The sequence below is a fragment of the Microcaecilia unicolor genome, chromosome 2 (genome assembly GCF_901765095.1).
Source record: "Microcaecilia unicolor chromosome 2, aMicUni1.1, whole genome shotgun sequence".
Classification (NCBI taxonomy): domain Eukaryota; kingdom Metazoa; phylum Chordata; class Amphibia; order Gymnophiona; family Siphonopidae; genus Microcaecilia; species Microcaecilia unicolor.
In genome coordinates this window covers 129,592,065-129,611,119 of record NC_044032.1, presented here as the reverse complement: position 1 = coordinate 129,611,119, position 19,055 = coordinate 129,592,065, and the positions used below count along the sequence as shown (strand labels likewise).

General features: G+C 51.2%; 1 protein-coding gene across 5 annotated transcripts in view; it reads left to right on the top strand.

Moving 5' to 3' along the window:
- The window catches only part of BDP1 (B double prime 1, subunit of RNA polymerase III transcription initiation factor IIIB), a 330,901-nt gene that overhangs the window by 177,103 nt on the left and 134,743 nt on the right, over window positions 1-19,055 (top strand). For all 5 annotated transcript variants that reach the window (XM_030193306.1, XM_030193305.1, XM_030193308.1 and 2 more), the window contains 2 exons: window positions 3,490-3,671; window positions 5,388-5,622. In XM_030193306.1, the coding sequence (XP_030049166.1) occupies window positions 3,490-3,671; window positions 5,388-5,622 (417 nt within the window). The remainder of the gene's footprint in view (window positions 1-3,489; window positions 3,672-5,387; window positions 5,623-19,055) is intronic.

Below are 19,055 nucleotides of genomic sequence, written 5' to 3'. Positions count from 1 at the left end.
CAACTTCTCCTGCTCAAATTTCCTGCCTTTTATCTGAACGCATATTGCACAGACAAATGTTTGTGTATGGATGGACCGGTCCTTCCAAACAAGTGCTAAAAAAATGTAAAAGCTGGGATAGATCTGTTACCACAAGCAAAGAGTTTTCTCATCTGCCCATTGGCAGACTATTCCTTATTTTTTTTTACCCTTTTTTATGTTAAAAGCGATCTCTACATATGGTATCCCATTTGTGAGGACATTCTATCCTGTTTGTCCTTGAAGAAAGTCAACTTACTTAACTGTAATGGATCTTCTTCTTGGATGGAAGGCTGGAAATCTTCACCTAACCCTTCCACATACCCTAGGAGTTGTATTCTTTTAAGCTACAAAAAACTGGCAGTCCTGTGCAACAACACAGTGCTGAAACTGACACACATGCACAGTGAGGCTAAAAGGTTTACATCATAGACGCCCCGTATAAGAGACTTGGGGAGGCTAAGCCTCCCCAGCCCAGCTGTGACCTTCCCCGCGGCCCCGCCTACCTCCTTCTCTAAATGCAGCCCGAGATGACTCCCGACTCGAAATCTTCTGCTGCCACCGCTTCTGTTGAGCAGCGGCAGCCAGGAACGAGACTACGATCAGCCAGCATAACATAAGAAAAAAAAAAAAAAAAAAAAGACGCGCGGGGCCGCAGCAGCCTTCAGACATGCACTGACGGCTCTGCCGGTCTCTGCCCCGTGACGTCAATTTCCCGTTCCGGGGGCAGAGGACCGGCAGAGCCGACAGCGCATGTCTGAAGGCTGCTGTGGCCCCGCGCTTCTTTTTCTTCTGTCAACGCTTCTGTAAAGAGGCCCGGCCGGAGGGAGAGAAGAGAACGTGGTCACTGGCGGGAAATGGTAGGAGGAGAGAGAGGAAGAGCAGGGGAGAGCCAGGGGACATGGACAAGAGCAGTAGAGAGCCAGAGAGCGATAGGAAGAGAAAGAGGGGCCATGGAAAAGAGCAGGGGAGAGCCAGAGAGAGAGGGGGAGAGAAAGAGGGGACATGGAAAAGAACAGGGGCGAGCCAGAGACATGGGCTTGGAAAAAAGCAGGGGAGAGCCAGAAAGAGATGGGGAGAGAAAGAGGGACCATGGAAAAGAGCAGGGGAGAGCCAGGGACATGGAAAAAAGCAGGGGAGAGCCAGAAAGAGATGGGGAGAGAAAGAGGGGCCATGGAAAGGAACAGGGGAGAGCCAGAGAGAGATGGGGAGAGAAAGAGGGGACATGGGCAGGAGAGAGAGAGAAGCTGCTGGGGAGAATCTGGGGGAGACCCTAGCTGTCAGACTGAGAAATGCTGGCTGGATGAAAGGAGGGAGAAAGAGGAAAAATGCTGGAAGGAGGGGGCAGAATGAGGGAAGACGCTGATAGGGAGGGAAAGAGGAAAGACACTGAAACGATGGTGTGAGAGAGGACATGCTGAATGGAAAAGGGTCAAGAGAGAACTGTCTAGAGGGAGAGGGAATGGGTGGAAGGATGGAGAGAGAAAGAGGGATGACACTGGATGGAAGGGTAGGAGAGAAAGAAGGAAGGTGCTGGGCATGGATGGAGGGGAGGGAAGTATATGTACATGGAGGGGAGTGAGGAGAAATCCTGGATATGGATGGAGGGGAAACTGTTGAATTTAAGAGCTGGATCGGGATACTGAAGGATAGGGAAAGGGCTACAGATGGTAGATAGGACGCATAAGGACACAGGAGGATGGTGGACACTGCAGAGAAAAAATATCAAATGGAAAGAAGACACTGCATAAAACAGAAGACACTGGGACCAAAGCGAATAGAAAAAATAAATGATCAGACAACAAAGGTAGAAAAAGTCAGAATTTATTAACTGCAATATGTCAGCTTTTGGAAATGTGCATCTGTGATGTTTTGCATGTAAGTTTCAATTTTTCTAGTATTGCTGCATGCTGAGGTGACTTCTTGAGGTAACTTTCCAGTTCAGTCTTTTGCCTTCATATCTGTTGTGTCATATGTTTTTCATGTGATCAAGGTGCAGTATTCTGCTAGCATGTAGTATTTTCAGCCCTTTTTGGGTTTTTTTTTTGTTTTACTAGGTTGTGCACTGATGTTTTAGAGCCCGGTGTAATTACAGTGCTGCCTTTCCATGCATAAGGTTGTAGCTTGTCCTGTCCTTGGAATTAGTACTGTTATGGTTTGGTAAGGTTATGAGTGTGTTTTTGCACAAATTTGTGCATAGTGTTTTGCAGTTGAGCAATTGTGGTTAGTACATGCTTTGAGCAACCACTTTATTCTTTGACATATGATACATATTTAATATCTAAATTTAGTAAAAGGTATTGTGACTTATTTTTTACTTATTTTTTTTCTATGTTGTCAGACAATTATGGATGTAAGCCCTGCCCCTGGCCCCACCCCTAACCCCGCCCCCTTTAGCCTCCCCAAACAGTTGGACCACCGACCGCCTATGGTTTACATCTAGAAAGACTAAGGGGAGAGTTTTCCTGTGTCTGGGCTCCAGTGGCAACATTACCCATTTTGTGAGGCCTCCATTATGCATGGAGAATACCCACTGTAGGCAACTATACAATGGTCTGACTACAAAGGGCCTGCACCAGCTCCAGTTGATTCAGAATGCATCAGCAAGATTCATAGAAGGTTGCAAGCGATGTGACCATATCACACCATTTTTGCAAAAACTTCATTGGCTACCAATACAATACAGGGCTAAATTTAAAACTCTATGTCTGATCTTCAAGGCCCTGAAAGGAAATGGCCCTGAGTACCTGAAAAATAGGATGATCCTCCACACACTGCCAAGGACACTAAGGTCCTCCCAAGGACTTTCACTAACCACACCCTCTCCAAAAGACAGTACACGATGTGATACCCGCAAGCGAGCCTTCTCCGGAGTAGCCCCCACACTCTGGAATGCACTGCCTGAAAGGCTCCGCTTAACATAAGACTATCTCTACTTCAGGAAGCAGGTGAAAGCTTGGCTCTTCAACCAGGCCTTTAATGGAAGAAGTAACTAACTCGTTAGTCTCACACACACACACACACACACACACACACACACACACACACACACACACACACAAGGAGTGACTTAGGCTGCATATACTGCAGCAGGACATGTTTATCTACTTCTACCCTAGCTGAGATAATATTTAACCATTTCTCAGACATCATGTGCAACTTTCTTTAAATCAGTCACCTTACTTTCTAACTCTTCCTACTTTCTTACCTATCTATATTGCTTTACCCTTCTTATCAGTTATAATGTTCTATTATGTGTTGTGTTGACATTGTAAATAGTATACCATGCCATACTTTGTATTGTTTTTGAATATTTTTACTGCTGTAATTGTTTATTTTTCATGTTTGAGCTTACTGTACACCGCCTTGAGTGAATTCCTTCAAAAAGGTGGTAAATAAATCCTAAATAAATAAATAATTTGGATTTATTTTGTCATGAGACTAAAGACCCTTTTTTTTTTTGTACTTTAGCATACCTCTCTTGATCAGGAGCAGTCCACACATTTATTGGATGATTCCAATTCCAAAGAAGACAAGGCATCAAAGAGACCACAGTCTCCTGAGAAATCATCTGGAAGCATGGGTAAACGAGAGTCAGAAGAAAATGCAGATGTGGAGAAAGTTCTAGAATTAGCTGCAAAAGAGCACATAAGGTGTATATACTGCTCACTTCTCACTGCTTATATAACAGCAATGCTATATTGTATAATGAATTTCATACTCAATTATGTCCTTTGTGACACATTTCCAATTATCTTCTTTGGTACTACTTATCAAGGAATCTTTCTATTAGATTTTTAGTACTGTCCATTATGTAGGCCTCTTCGTACAAGAACCTACTGTAGATGGAGTTTCTGAATTTAGTTCTCAGTAGAGCTACTTCCAGTACTTCAAAGTGTTAATTTATTCTGAAAATACCAGAATTAAAATATCAGTATTTGCCATGTGTAATGCATTAACAAAATTGCCATGAATGGCGGCAACAAACAGTACAGCAACACTTTAAATGACTATTTTGCATTCTCTCAGTGATGTAGTGGTGGATGATATTAGATGATGCTTCAAAGCTTCACAGGAGTTAAGACTATTGGGCTCATTTTCGAAAGAGAAGAATGCCCCTCTTTCGACATAAATCGGTAGATGGGCGTCCTTCTCACATGGTCGTCCAAATCAGTATAATTGAAAGCCGATTTTGGACGTCCCCAGCTGCTTTGCGTCGCAGGAACGACCAAAGTTCAAGGGGACGTATCGGAGGCGTAGTGAAGGCGGGACTTGGGTGTGTCTAACACTAGGACGTCCTCGACCCATAATCGAAAGAAACAAGGACGTCCCTGACGAACACTTGGACGACTTTACTTGGTCATGTTTTTCTTATGACCAAGGCACAAAAAGGTGCCCGAAATGACCAGATGGCCTTCCCTTACTCCCCCAGTGGTCACTAACCCCCTCCCACCCTCAAAAAACATCTTTCAAAATATTGATTGCCAGCGTCAGATGTCATACTCGGGTCCATCACAGAAGTATGCAGGCACCTGGAGCAGTTTTAGTGGGTGCAGTGCACTTCAGGCAAGCGGACCCAGGCCCATCCCCCCCACCCTACCTGTTACACTTGTGGAGGAAACAGTGAGTTCTCCAAAACCCACCAGAAACCCACTGTACACACATCTAGGTGACCCCTTCACCCATAAGGGAAGGGAAAGGGGAAAATGGGACTTGATATACCGCCTTTCTGAGGTTTTTGCAACTACATTCAAAGCGGTTTACATATATTCAGGTACTTATTTTGTACCAGGGGCAATGGAGGGTTAAGTGACTTGCCCAGAGCCACAAGGAGCTGCAGTGGGAATTGAACTCAGTTCCCCAGGATCAAAGTCCACTGCAATAACCACTAGGCTACTCCTCCACTATGGTAATTGTGTACAGTTAGGGGTAGTGGGTTTTGGGGGGCTCAGCACACAAGATAAGGGAGCTATGTACCTGGGAGCAATTTCTGAAGTCCACTGCAGTGCCCCCTAGGGTCCTGGTTGGTATCCTGGCATGTCAGGGGGACCAGTGCACTACAAATGCTGGCTCCTCCCATGACCAAATGGCTTGCATTTGGTCGTTTCTGAGATGGACGTCCTTGTTTGCCATTATTGCCGAAATTCAGAAATGACCAAGTCTAAGGATGACCATCTCTAAAGATGAGCAAATTTAAGGATTTGGGCGTCCTTGACCGTATTATCAAAACGAAAGATGGACGTCCATCTTTTCGAAAATTCGGGTTCCCGCCCCTGGTTGGGGAAGTTTTGCGAGGACGTCCAAATCGAAACGAGGCAGTCCCTTTCGATTATGCTCCTCCACATAATTGTGATTTTGTTTTTTCTTAGATCTGATGAAGAGCCTGATATTCCATGTCAGAATAAAGGAGATGCCCTGAAGCCAGGGCAGCTGAGAAGGGGTCGATCACAGAGACCAAAGCCTAATTTGGGCAGAGCAGCTGGAAGGAAAGAAACTCCACTGGCAAAAGAGGTGGCTATAGAAGAGAAGCATGAAACTGAGAAAAATGGTACACTGCTTGGTGATAGCAGTGGCTGCAGCTCACTTCCCACCTCTTATGTAAATGTGAGTCAGTAATTTATCAGTTGTACCAAACGGAAAAACAAAACATTTTATGATCTTATAGTAGAAGATACATTTATAAGAAGGTAATGCATACAGGGGATAATTTTATAAAACCACCTATGTGAAAGAAGAGACCTATTTTATGCTTCCTTTATAAAATGCAAAATGTATATACCCTCCTACATAAAAATATTTTTTTATGTGGATCATCAGAATCTGTCCCATCCCCCACCTCATCCCATGTGGGGTCTGGCATCTCTCTTCCTCCCGCTTGCAGTTCGGCATCTCCCCTTCTCTCTCAATACCACCTCTCCTCCTCCCCGTGTCTACTTTAAAGCTTGTCTTCAAGAGGTCCTGTGGCCTGCTCTGGAGCTTTCCCTCTGACCTGTCTTTCCAGTGTAAAAACATGAAGTTGCATCAGAGGGGGCAAGAGAAGTCAAAGGGAAAACTCTGGAGCAGGCCACAGTCAGCTGGGGACCTCTAGAAGACAAATTTAGAGGAGGAGGGAGGGGGGATGCTGAACTACAGGTGGAGGGAGGGAAGTGGAGGGAGAGATTCTGGATCATGCCATGGATGTGGAGGGATAGGGAGATGAGAGTTTGAGAGGGATAGATGCTGGGAGGAAACAGATGAGGAAGTTATGCTTGAAATGATGCAGCATGATTCATTTTAGTAGCAGTTAAAATATGATGCATTACAGTGTTAACCACAATTAATGTGAAGCCCTGATTATAATTATATGATCTCCCTGTCATAAACCCAGTCCAATCACTATTTACTAACTCAAAGGATTGTTTCTTCAAGCTGAAATTGAGGAGCACTTTTCCAGAACTCAGTGCATTTTTTTGTCAGTTTTGAGCTATGTGATTAATTTTGTTCATTAAGGCAAGATTCATTTGAGTTTTGGCACAGGAGAGAGAGAATTCTAGAGCATAGCCTAGCCTGAGAATGTCCAGGTTCCACTGATGTGTGGTAATTTGGACCCAGCTACAACCTTCCCCCCTATGGGAATTATCAGAGTGATAGGATCGAAGGCATTCATTGGGAGGACCCTTTGGCTTCCACCTTGTCTTCCTCGTCAATCAAGCTGCTACTTCAAAACCTACCTCACTGGGCTTCTCTCGACCTGCCTGGACAGTATCTCCTTGAATCTTTAAAGGCCAGCTGGTCGTAGAGCGACTCCCCAAGTGAGATCTATCTTCAGGCAGTCTAGGAACTTTGGATTCACCCAAATCCTTCACTAGCGTCTCCAAATCTTCACCAAAAAGTAACTTACCTCTAAAGGGCAGCTGACTCGAACATGCCTTTGAATCCACATCCAATTCCATATCTAGAGGAAACACTGTTCCTCCACTGCCAAGGTCAAATTCTTTCCTGAAGCCCTAACCAAATCATGCATGATGTCTGTCAAAAAGGCTGTACCTAACTGTAAGCTTGACATCCTCAGAAACGTGTGCCATGGTTTCCACCTGGGGAATCTGGATGTCTTTCTTCAAGGAGAAAATTATTCAACTGCGACTTAAAATACCTGCTAGCCACATCGAATACACCACACTCCTAGACTGCCTGGACCCAGACCCTGGAATCTACCCAGCAGACAGGATCTGGACTGAATTCACAACACTACCGGAAGATCTTATCTCACAAACGCTCAAAAGATACGCCAAATCCTACTGCAAACTAGATATATGCCCAAACAACCTCATGAAATCGGCCCCTCAACAATTGATAACGGACCTAACAAACCACGTGAACTTTATGCTGCAAAATGGACTCTTCCCAAGGGAAAAAGGTAACATTTTACTCACCCCTATACCTAAGGATGCAAAGAAAAGAACTAATGAACTATAGACCAGTAGCATCCATCCCACTAATTACCAAAATAACAGAAGGTATAGTGACCAAACAACTCACAGACTATCTAAACAAGTTCTCAATACTAAACGATTCTCAGTCAGGATTTCGCTTTAATCACAGCACTGAAACCGTACTAGTCACGCTCATGACCAAATTCAAACAACTAATAGCAAACGGCAACAACATTCTATTGTTACAATTTGACATGTCAAGTGCATTTGACATGGTCGACCATGGAATTTTATTACATATCCTCAAATACTTCGGAATCGGAGGCAACGTTCTTAACTGGTTTAAAGGGTTCCTCACTACACGCTCATACCAAGTTACATCAAAGTCGACCGTGGGCAGACTAGATGGACCGTGCAGGTCTTTTTCTGCCGTCATCTACTATGTTACTATGTTACTATGACTACATCAGCCACATGGATACCTGAATGCGGAGTTCCACAGGGGATCCCCCCTCTCACCGACCATATTCAAGCTAATGATGATACCCTTGGCCAAACTACTATCGAATCAGAACCTAAACCCATACATATACGCTGATGATGTAATGATCTTCATCCCATTCAAACAAGATCTAAGGGAAATCTCCAATGAAATCAAACAAAGCCTACATACTATGAATTCCTGGGCAGATGCTTTCCAGTTGCAACTCAATGCAGAGAAAACCCAATGTTTGGTACTAACCTCGCAATACAACAAGAATAAATTTACCACCATCAACACACCTAAACTAAATTTACCAGTCTCGGATTCCCTAAAAATCCTTGGTGTCACCATTGATCGACACCTAACACTTGAACCATGCAAACAACACTACTAAAAAGATGTTTCATGCAATGTGGAAACTAGAAAGAGTCAGACCATTTTTTCCAAGAACTGTCTTTCGCAATCTGGTACAATCTTTGGTACTTAGTCATCTGGATTCTCCGAAGACAAGCAGGCTGCTTGTTCTCACTGATGGGTGACGTCCACGGCAGCCCCTCCAATCGGAACACTTTCCTAGCAAAGGCCTTTGCTAGTCCTCGCGCGCCTATGCGCACCGCGCATGCGCGTCCGTCTTCCCGCCCGAACCAGCTCGTGTTCGTCAGTCTTCTTTTCTCCGAGGACAAGCAGGCTGCTTGTTCTCACTGATGGGTGACGTCCACGGCAGCCCCTCCAATCGGAAACTTCTCTAGCAAAGTCCTTTGCTAGTCCTCGCGCGCCCGCGCGCACCGCGCATGCGCGGCCGTCTTCCCGCCCGAAACCGGCTCGAGCCGGCCAGTCTTCTTTTGTCCGCACTCGGTACGGTCGTGTTTCGCCGTGTCGAGCCCCGGAAAGTCGACCTCGCGCGTCCAAATTTATTTTTGACGTGTTTTTTCTTCGGAAAAAGTCTTTAAAGTGTCGGGAAGTGCTTCGGAACCCCCCCCCCCCCCCCGGGTTTCAGACCAACCCCTTCCCGTACTTCCAGCTTTTTGCCCCGATAAGTTTTCTTTCGTCGTCGGGGTAGGCCTCTTTTCGGCCTCGGTCGAGATTTTCTCCCTTCTAAATTTTTTGGTGCTCTTTTTCCGTCATTTCGGATTTTGATTTCGCCGGCGTGATTTTTCCGCCCATGACATCGAAGCCTTCCAGCGGCTTCAAGAAGTGCACCCAGTGCGCCCGGGTAATCTCGCTCACTGATAGACACTCGTCGTGTCTTCAGTGTCTGGGGGCCGAGCACCGCCCTCAGAACTGTAGTCTGTGTTCCCTGCTTCAAAGGCGGACTCAGGTAGCGAGATTAGCCCAGTGGAACGTGTTGTTCTCGGGCTCTTCGTCGGCATCGGCACCGGGATCTTCGAGTGCATCGACGTCGTCAGCGTCCAGACCATCTTCCTCGGCCGCCACTGTATCGAGTGCATCGAGGCATCGGCCCTCTGCATCGGCGCCAAGGTATCGGGCGACTGCATCGACGTCGGTGGTACCGGGACCTCGTCTGCTGATGTCGTCGGACGGTGGTGCATTGTCAGGAGTGCAGGTGAGGGCTGTCCATTCCCCTGCTGGTGGCGGTGAGCCTTCGGGTGGGTCTCCTCCTACCCTGAGGGCTCCTGCGGTACAGCCCCCCCGAGACCGACCTCCTTCGGCCTCGGCCCCGAGGAAGCGACGGCTGGATTCTACGTCGTCCTCGTCGGTGCCGGGGAGCTCCGGTGACATGCTTCGGAAGAAGTCGAAGAAGCATCGACACCGGTCGCCTCCCAGCGTCGGCACCGAGAGCTCTGGGTCGCCGAGGGAGTCGGCACCCAGCAGGCATCGGCACCGAGAGGACCGCTCACCCTCTGTTCAGGAGGTGTCGATGCGCTCCACTCTGGACAGCCCGGAACAGCCTCCTCGCCCGGAACAGGTTCTGACGTCGACGCCTGCATCGACCTCTTTGCCTTTATCTGCAGCCGCTCTGAACGAGAGCCTCCGGGCCGTTCTCCCAGAGATTCTGGGAGAGCTGTTGCGCCCTTCCCCTCCGGTACCGGCGGTGCTTGCGCCTCCGGTACCGTCGAGCGTGGCGCCGGCTGGCCCATCGCCCGGGGTGAGGTCCCCGACGTCGGTACCGCGTGCGGTGCCGACTGCGGCCACCTCCCAGGAGGGCTCCCCGACTACGTCGGCGGAGGGAGCTTCGCCGATGCGGGCGAGGGAGTCTACCTCTCGACGCCCCCATCGTGGACGTGGCTCCACGGAGTCGAGCCGGGCGAGGTTGCAGACACAGGTTCGTGAACTTGTGTCTGACACCGAGGGTGAGGCCTCGTGGGAGGAAGAGGAAGACCCCAGATATTTCTCGGACGAGGAGTCTGAGGGTCTTCCTTCTGATCCTACTCCCTCTCCTGAAAGGCAGCTTTCTCCTGAGAGTCTGTCTTTCGCTTCCTTTGTCCGGGAGATGTCTACGGCCATCCCCTTCCCGGTGGTTGTGGAGGACGAGCCCAGGGCTGAAATGTTTGAGCTCCTGGACTATCCTTCTCCACCTAAGGAAGCGTCCACTGTTCCCTTGCACCATGTCCTAAAAAAGACATTGCTTGCGAACTGGACCAAGCCACTAAGTAATCCCCACATTCCCAAGAAGATCGAGTCCCAGTACCGGATCCATGGGGACCCAGAGCTGATGCGCACCCAGTTGCCTCATGACTCTGGAGTTGTGGATTTGGCCCTAAAGAAGGCTAAGAGTTCTAGGGAGCATGCTTCGGCGCCCCCGGGCAAAGACCCTAGAACCTTAGACTCCTTTGGGAGGAAGGCCTACCATTCTTCTATGCTCGTTGCCAAAATTCAGTCGTACCAGCTCTACACGAGCATACATATGCGGAACAATGTGCGGCAGTTGGCGGGCTTGGTTGATGCTCTCCCCCCCCCGAGCAGGCCAAGCCTTTTCAGGAGGTGGTCAGGCAGCTGAAGGCGTGCAGAAAATTCCTGGCCAGAGGGGTGTATGACACCTTTGATGTTGCGTCCAGGGCCGCTGCTCAAGGTGTGGTGATGCGCAGGCTCTCATGGCTGCGTGCCTCCGACCTGGAGAATAGACTCCAGCAGCGGATTGCGGACTCGCCTTGCCGTGCGGATAACATTTTTGGAGAGAAGGTTGAACAGGTGGTAGAGCATCTCCACCAGCGGGACACCGCATTCGACAAGTTCTCCCGCCGGCAGCCTTCAGCATCTACCTCTACAGGTAGAAGATTTTTGGGGGGAAGGAAGACTGTTCCCTATGCTTCTGGTAAGCGTAGGTACAATCCTCCTTCTCGACAGCCTGCGGCCCAGGCTAAGCCCCAGCGCGCTTGCTCTCGTCAGCAGCGTGCACCTCAGCAAGGCCCCGCGGCTCCCCAGCAAAAGCAAGGGGCGAGCTTTTGACTGGCTCCAGCAGAGCATAGCCGACATCCAAGTGTCAGTGCCGGGCGACCTGCCAGTCGGGGGGAGGTTGAAAGCTTTTCACCAAAGGTGGCCTCTCATAACCTCCGACCAGTGGGTTCTTCAAATAGTCCGGCAAGGATACACCCTCAATTTGGCCTCAAAACCTCCAAATTGTCCACCGTGAGCTCAGTCTTACAGCTTCCAGCACAGGCAGGTACTTGCAGAGGAACTCTCCGCCCTTCTCAGCGCCAATGCGGTCGAGCCCGTGCCATCCGGGCAAGAAGGGCTGGGATTCTATTCCAGGTTCTTCCTTGTGGAAAAGAAAACAGGGGGGATGCGTCCCATCCTAGACCTAAGGGCCCTGAACAAATATCTCGTAAAAGAAAAGTTCAGGATGCTTTCCCTGGGCACCCTTCTCCCCATGATTCAGCAAAACGATTGGCTATGCTCTCTGGACTTGAAGGATGCCTACACACACATCCCGATACTGCCAGCTCACAGACAGTATCTGCGATTTCAGTTGGGCACACGCCACTTCCAGTACTGTGTGCTACCCTTTGGGCTCGCCTCTGCGCCCAGGGTGTTCACAAAGTGCCTAGCTGTGGTAGCAGCGGCACTTCGCAGGCTGGGGGTGCACGTGTTCCCATATCTCGACGATTGGCTGGTGAAGAACACATCCGAGGCAGGAGCCCTGCAGTCCATGCAGATGACTATTCGCCTCCTGGAGCTACTGGGGTTTGTGATAAATTATCCAAAGTCCCATCTTCTCCCAGTGCAGAAACTCGAATTCATAGGAGCTCTGCTGGATTCTCGGACGGCTCGCGCCTATCTCCCAGAGACGAGGGCCAACAACTTGTTGTCCCTCGTCTCGCGGGTGCGAGCGTCCCAGCAGATCACAGCTCGGCAGATGTTGAGATTGCTGGGCCACATGGCCTCCACAGTTCATGTGACTCCCATGGCCCGTCTTCACATGAGATCTGCTCAATGGACCCTAGCCTCCCAGTGGTATCAGGCTGCTGGGGGTCTAGAAGACGTGATCCACCTGTCCACGAGTTTTCTCGAATCCCTGTATTGGTGGACAATCTGGTCCAATTTGACTCTGGGACGTCCTTTCCAAATTCCTCAGCCACAAAAAGTGCTGACAACGGATGCGTCTCTCCTGGGATGGGGAGCTCATGTCGATGGGCTTCACACCCAAGGAAGCTGGTCCCTCCAGGAACGCGGTCTACAGATCAATCTCCTGGAGTTGCGAGCGATCTGGAACGCTCTGAAGGCTTTCAGAGATCGGCTGTCCCATCAAATTATCCAAATTCAGACAGACAACCAGGTTGCCATGTACTATGTCAACAAGCAGGGGGGCACCGGATCTCGCCCCCTGTGTCAGGAAGCCGTCAGCATGTGGCTCTGGGCTCGCCGTCTCGGCATGGTGCTCCAAGCCACATATCTGGCAGGCGTAAACAACAGTCTGGCCGACAGACTGAGCCGGATTATGCAACCTCACGAGTGGACGCTCAACTCCAGAGTGGTGCGCCAGATCTTCCAAGCGTGGGGCACCCCCTTGGTGGATCTCTTCGCATCTCGAGTGAACCACAAAGTCCCTCAGTTCTGTTCCAGGCTTCAGGCCCCCGGCAGACTGGCATCGGATGCCTTCCTCCTGGATTGGGGGGAGGGCCTGCTGTATGCTTATCCTCCCATTCCTCTGGTGGGGAAGACTTTGTTGAAACTCAAGCAAGACCGAGGCACCATGATTCTGATTGCTCCTTTTTGGCCGCGTCAGATCTGGTTCCCTCTTCTTCTGGAGTTATCCTCCGAAGAACCGTGGAGATTGGAGTGTTTTCCGACCCTCATCACGCAGGACGAAGGGGCTCTTCTGCATCCCAGCCTCCGGTCCCTGGCTCTCACGGCCTGGATGTTGATAGCGTAGACTTTGCCTCTTTGGGTCTGTCAGAGGGTGTCTCCCGCGTCTTGCTTGCTTCCAGGAAAGATTCCACTAAGAGGAGTTACTTCTTTCTGTGGAGGAGGTTTGCCGTCTGGTGTGACAGCAAGGCCCTAGCTCCTCGCTCTTGTCCTACACAGACCCTGCTTGAATACCTTCTGCACTTGTCTGAGTCTGGTCTCAAGACCAACTCTGTAAGAGTTCACCTTAGCGCAATCAGTGCATACCATTACCATGTGGAAGGTAAGCCGATCTCAGGACAGCCTTTAGTTGTTCGCTTCATGAGAGGTTTGCTTTTGTCAAAGCCCCCTGTCAAGCCTCCTACAGTGTCATGGGATCTCAATGTCGTTCTCACCCAGCTGATGAAACCTCCTTTTGAGCCACTGAATTCCTGCCATCTGAAGTACTTGACCTGGAAGGTCATTTTCTTGGTGGCAGTTACTTCAGCTCGTAGAGTCAGTGAGCTTCAGGCCCTGGTAGCCCAGGCCCCTTACACCAAATTTCATCATAACAGAGTAGTCTTCCGCACTCACCCTAAGTTCTTGCCAAAGGTCGTGTCGGAGTTCCATCTGAACCAGTCAATTGTCTTGCCAACATTCTTTCCCCGTCCTCATTCCTGCCCTGCTGAACGTCAGCTGCACACATTGGACTGCAAGAGAGCATTGGCCTTCTATCTGGAGCGGACACAGCCCCACAGACAGTCCGCCCAATTGTTTGTTTCTTTTGATCCCAATAGGAGGGGAGTGGCTGTAGGGAAACGCACCATATCCAATTGGCTAGCAGATTGCATTTCCTTCACTTACGCCCAGGCGGGGCTGGCTCTTGAGGGTCATGTCACGGCTCATAATGTTAGAGCCATGGCTGCGTCGGTAGCCCACTTGAAGTCAGCCTCCATTGAAGAAATTTGCAAAGCTGCGACGTGGTCATCTGTCCACACATTCACATCTCATTACTGCCTGCAGCAGGATACCCGATGCGACAGTCGGTTCGGGCAGTCAGTTCTTCAGAACCTGTTTGGGCTTTAGGATCCAACTCCACCCCCCGAGGGCCCTGTTTGTTCTGTTCCAGGCTGCACTCTCAGTTAGTTGGTAAATTTTTTAGGTCAATCTCAGTTATGTCCTCGCCGTTGCGAGGCCCAATTGACCATGGTTGTTGTTTTGAGTGAGCCTGGGGGCTAGGGATACCCCATCAGTGAGAACAAGCAGCCTGCTTGTCCTCGGAGAAAGCGAATGCTACATACCTGTAGAAGGTATTCTCCGAGGACAGCAGGCTGATTGTTCTCACAAACCCGCCCGCCTCCCCGTTGGAGTTGTGTCTTCCCTTGAAGTGTATTGTCTTGCTACATACTGGACTGGCCGGCTCGAGCCGGTTTCGGGCGGGAAGACGGCCGCGCATGCGCGGTGCGCGCGGGTGCGCGAGGACTAGCAAAGGACTTTGCTAGAGAAGTTTCCGATTGGAGGGGCTGCCGTGGACGTCACCCATCAGTGAGAACAATCAGCCTGCTGTCCTCGGAGAATACCTTCTACAGGTATGTAGCATTCGCTTTGTCCGTGCTCGGTACGGTCGTGTTTACGCCGTTCGCGCCCGTTAAGTCGACCTCGCGCGTCTTTTTTGACTTCCGCTACTAAAAAAAAAAAAAAAAAAGCATTTCGGAAGGAGACCTTTTCGGTCTTTTTTCCCTTCCTGTATTTCTAGTTTTTGCCCCGTTAAGTTTTCTTTAGTCATCGGGGTAGGCCCTTTTGTGGCCTCGGGTCGAAGTTTTTTCTTCCCCTCTTTTGTGGTGCCATCTTCGCCATCACGAGTTTTGATCTCGCCGGCGCGATTTTTTCCGCCCATGACATCGAAGTCTCCCAGCGGCTTCAAGTAGTGCACCCAGTGCGCCCGGGTAATCTCGCTCACTGATAGACACGCGTCGTGTCTTCAGTGTCTGGGGGCTGGGCACCGCCCGCAGGCCTGTAGTCTGTGCGCTCTTTTACAAAAGCGGACTCAGGTAGCGAGATTGGCCCAGTGGAACGTTTTGTTCTCGGGCTCTTCGTCGGCATCGGCACCGGGAGTATCGAGTGCATTGACATCGCCAGCGTCCAGATCTTCGTCCTCGGCCGCGACTGCATCGAGGCATCGACCCTCTGCATCGGTGGTACCGGGACCTCCAAGTCTGCTGATGTCGTCGGATGGTGGTGCTTCGTCTGGAGTGCAGGTGAGGGCTGTCCATTCCCCTGCTGGTGGCGGTGAGCCTTCGGGTGGGTCTCCCCCTACCCTGAGGGCTCCTGCGGTACAGCCCCCCCGAGACCGACCTTCTTCGGCCTCGGCCCCGAGGAAGCGACGGTTGGATTCTACGTCCTCCTCATCGGTGCCGGGAAGCTCCGGTGACATGCTTCGTTCCAAAAAGTCGAAGAAGCATCGACACCGGTCCCCTTCCCGTATCGGCACCGAGAGCTCTGGGTCGCCGAGGGAGTTGGCACCCAGTAGGCATCGGCACCGAGAGGACTGCTCACCCTCTGTTCAGGAGGTGTCGATGCGCTCCACTATGGACAGCCCGGAACAGACTCTGACATCGACACCTGCATCGGCTTCCATGTCTTTCTCCACAGCCGCTCTGCACGAGAGTCTCCGGGCCGTCCTCCCAGAGATCCTGGGAGAGCTGTTGCGCCCTTCCCCTCCGGTACCGGGGGTGTTTGCGCCACCGGTACCATCGAGTGAGGCGCCGGCTGGCCCCTTGCCCGGGGTGAGGTCTCCGACATCGGTGCCGCTTGCGGTACCGACTGCGGTCGCCTCCCAGGAAGGCTCCCCGACGACGTCGGCGGAGGGAGCTTCGCTGGTGAGGGCGAGGGAGTCTACCTCTCGACGCTCCCACCGTGGCCGTGGTTCCACGGAGTCGAGCCGGGCACGGCTTCAGACACAGGTCCGTGAACTTGTGTCTGATACTGATGGTGAGGCCTCGTGGGAGGAGGAGGAGGATATCAGATATTTCTCTGACGAGGAGTCTGATGGCCTGCCTTCTGATCCCACTCCCTCTCCTGAAAGGCAGCTTTCTCCTCCCGAGAGTCTGTCTTTTGCAGCCTTTGTCCGGGAGATGTCTACGGCCATCCCCTTCCCGGTGGTTGTGGAGGACGAGCCCAGGGCTGAAATGTTTGAGCTCCTGGACTATCCTTCTCCACCTAAGGAAGCGTCCACAGTACCCATGCATCATGTCCTAAAAAAGACATTGCTGGCGAACTGGACCAAGCCATTAAGTAATCCCCACATTCCCAAGAAGATCGAGTCCCAGTACCGGATCCATGGGGACCCAGAGCTGATGCGCACTCCGTTGCCTCACGACTCTGGAGTTGTGGATTTGGCCCTAAAGAAGGCTAAGAGTTCTAGGGAGTATGCTTCGGCGCCCCCGGGCAAGGACTCTAGAACCTTAGACTCCTTTGGGAGGAAGGCCTACCATTCTTCTATGCTCGTGGCCAAAATCCAGTCTTACCAGCTCTACACGAGCATACACATGCGGAACAATGTGCGGCAGTTGGCGGGCTTGGTGGACAAGCTCCCCCCTGAGCAAGCCAAGCCATTTCAGGAGGTGGTCAGGCAGCTGAAGGCGTGCAGAAAATTCCTGGCCAGAGGGGTGTATGACACCTTTGATGTTGCGTCCAGGGCCGCTGCTCAAGGTGTGGTGATGCGCAGACTCTCATGGCTGCGTGCCTCCGACCTGGAGAATAGACTCCAGCAGCGGATTGCGGACTCGCCTTGCCGTGCGGATAATATTTTTGGAGAAAAAGTCGAACAGGTGGTAGAGCAGCTCCACCAGCGGGATACCGCTTTCGACAAGTTCTCCCGCCGGCAGCCTTCAGCTTCTACCTCTACAGGTAGACGAGTTTTTGGGGGAAGGAGGACTGTTCCCTACTCTTCTGGTAAGCTTAGGTACAGTCCTCCTTCTCGACAGCGCGCTCGCTCTCGTCAGCAGCGTGCGCCACAGCAAGGCCCCTCGGCTCCCCAGCAAAAGCCAGGGACGAGCTTTTGACTGGCTCCAGCAGAGCATAGCCGACATCCAAGTGTCAGTGCCGGGCGACCTGCCGGTCGGAGGGAGGTTGAAAGTGTTTCACCAAAGGTGGCCTCTCATAACCTCCGATCAGTGGGTTCTCCAAATAGTCCGGCAAGGATACACCCTCAATTTGGCTTCAAAACCTCCAAATTGTCCACCGGGAGCTCAATCTTACAGCTTCCAACACAAGCAGGTACTTGCAGAGGAACTCTCCACCCTTCTCAGCGCCAATGCGGTCGAGCCCGTGCCATCCGGGCAGGAAGGGCTGGGATTCTATTCCAGGTACTTCCTTGTGGAAAAGAAAACAGGGGGGATGCGTCCCATCCTAGACCTAAGGGCCCTGAACAAGTATCTGGTCAAAGAAAAGTTCAGGATGCTTTCCCTGGGCACCCTTCTTCCCATGATTCAGGAAAACGATTGGCTATGCTCTCTGGACTTGAAGGACGCCTACACACACATCCCGATACTGCCAGCTCACAGACAGTATCTGCGATTTCGGCTGGGCACACGTCACTTCCAGTACTGTGTGCTACCCTTTGGGCTCGCCTCTGCGCCCAGAGTGTTCACGAAGTGCTTGGCTGTAGTAGCAGCGGCACTTCGCAGACTTGGGGGTACACGTGTTCCCATATCTCGACGATTGGCTGGTGAAGAACACATCCGAGGCAGGAGCTCTACAGTCCATGCAGATGACTATTCGCCTCCTGGAGCTACTGGGGTTTGTGATAAATTATCCAAAGTCCCATCTTCTCCCAGTGCAGAAATTCGAATTCATAGGAGCTCTGCTGGATTCTCGGACGGCTCGTGCCTATCTCCCAGAGGCGAGAGCCAACAACTTCTTGTCCCTCGTCTCGCAGGTACGAGTGTCCCAGCAGATCACAGCTCGGCAGATGTTGAGATTGCTGGGCCACATGGCCTCCACAGTTCATGTGACTCCCATGGCCCGTCTTCACATGAGATCTGCTCAATGGACCCTAGCTTCCCAGTGGTTTCAGGCTGCTGGGGATCTAGAAGACGTGATCCACCTGTCCACGAGTTTTCTCAAATCCCTGTATTGGTGGACGATTTGGTCCAATTTGACTCTGGGACGTCCTTTCCAAATTCCTCAGCCACAAAAAGTGCTGACTACGGATGTATCTCTCCTGGGGTGGGGAGCTCATGTCGATGGGCTGCACACCCAGGGAAGCTGGTCCCTCCAGGAGAGCGATCTACAGATCAATCTCCTGGAGTTACGAGCGGTCTGGAACGCTCTGCAGGCTTTCAGAGATCGGCTGTCCCACCAAATTATCCAAATTCAGACAGACAACCAGGTTGCCATGTATTACATCAACAAGCAGGGGGGCACCGGATCTCGCCCCCTGTGTCAGGAAGCCGTCAGCATGTGGCTCTGGGCTCGCCGTCACGGCATGGTGCTCCAAGCCACATATCTGGCAGGCGTAAACAACAGTCTGGCCGACAGGTTGAGCAGGATTATGCAACCTCATGAGTGGTCGCTCAATTCCCGAGTGGTGCGCCGGATCTTCCAAGTGTGGGGCACCCCCTTGGTAGATCTCTTTGCATCTCGAGCCAACCACAAAGTCCCTCAGTTCTGTTCCAGGCTTCAGGCCCACGGCAGACTGGCATCGGATGCCTTCCTCCTGGACTGGGGGGAGGGTCTGCTGTATGCTTATCCTCCCATACCTCTGGTGGGGAAGACTTTGTTGAAACTCAAGCAAGACCGAGGCACCATGATTCTGATTGCTCCTTTTTGGCCGCGTCAGATCTGGTTCCCTCTTC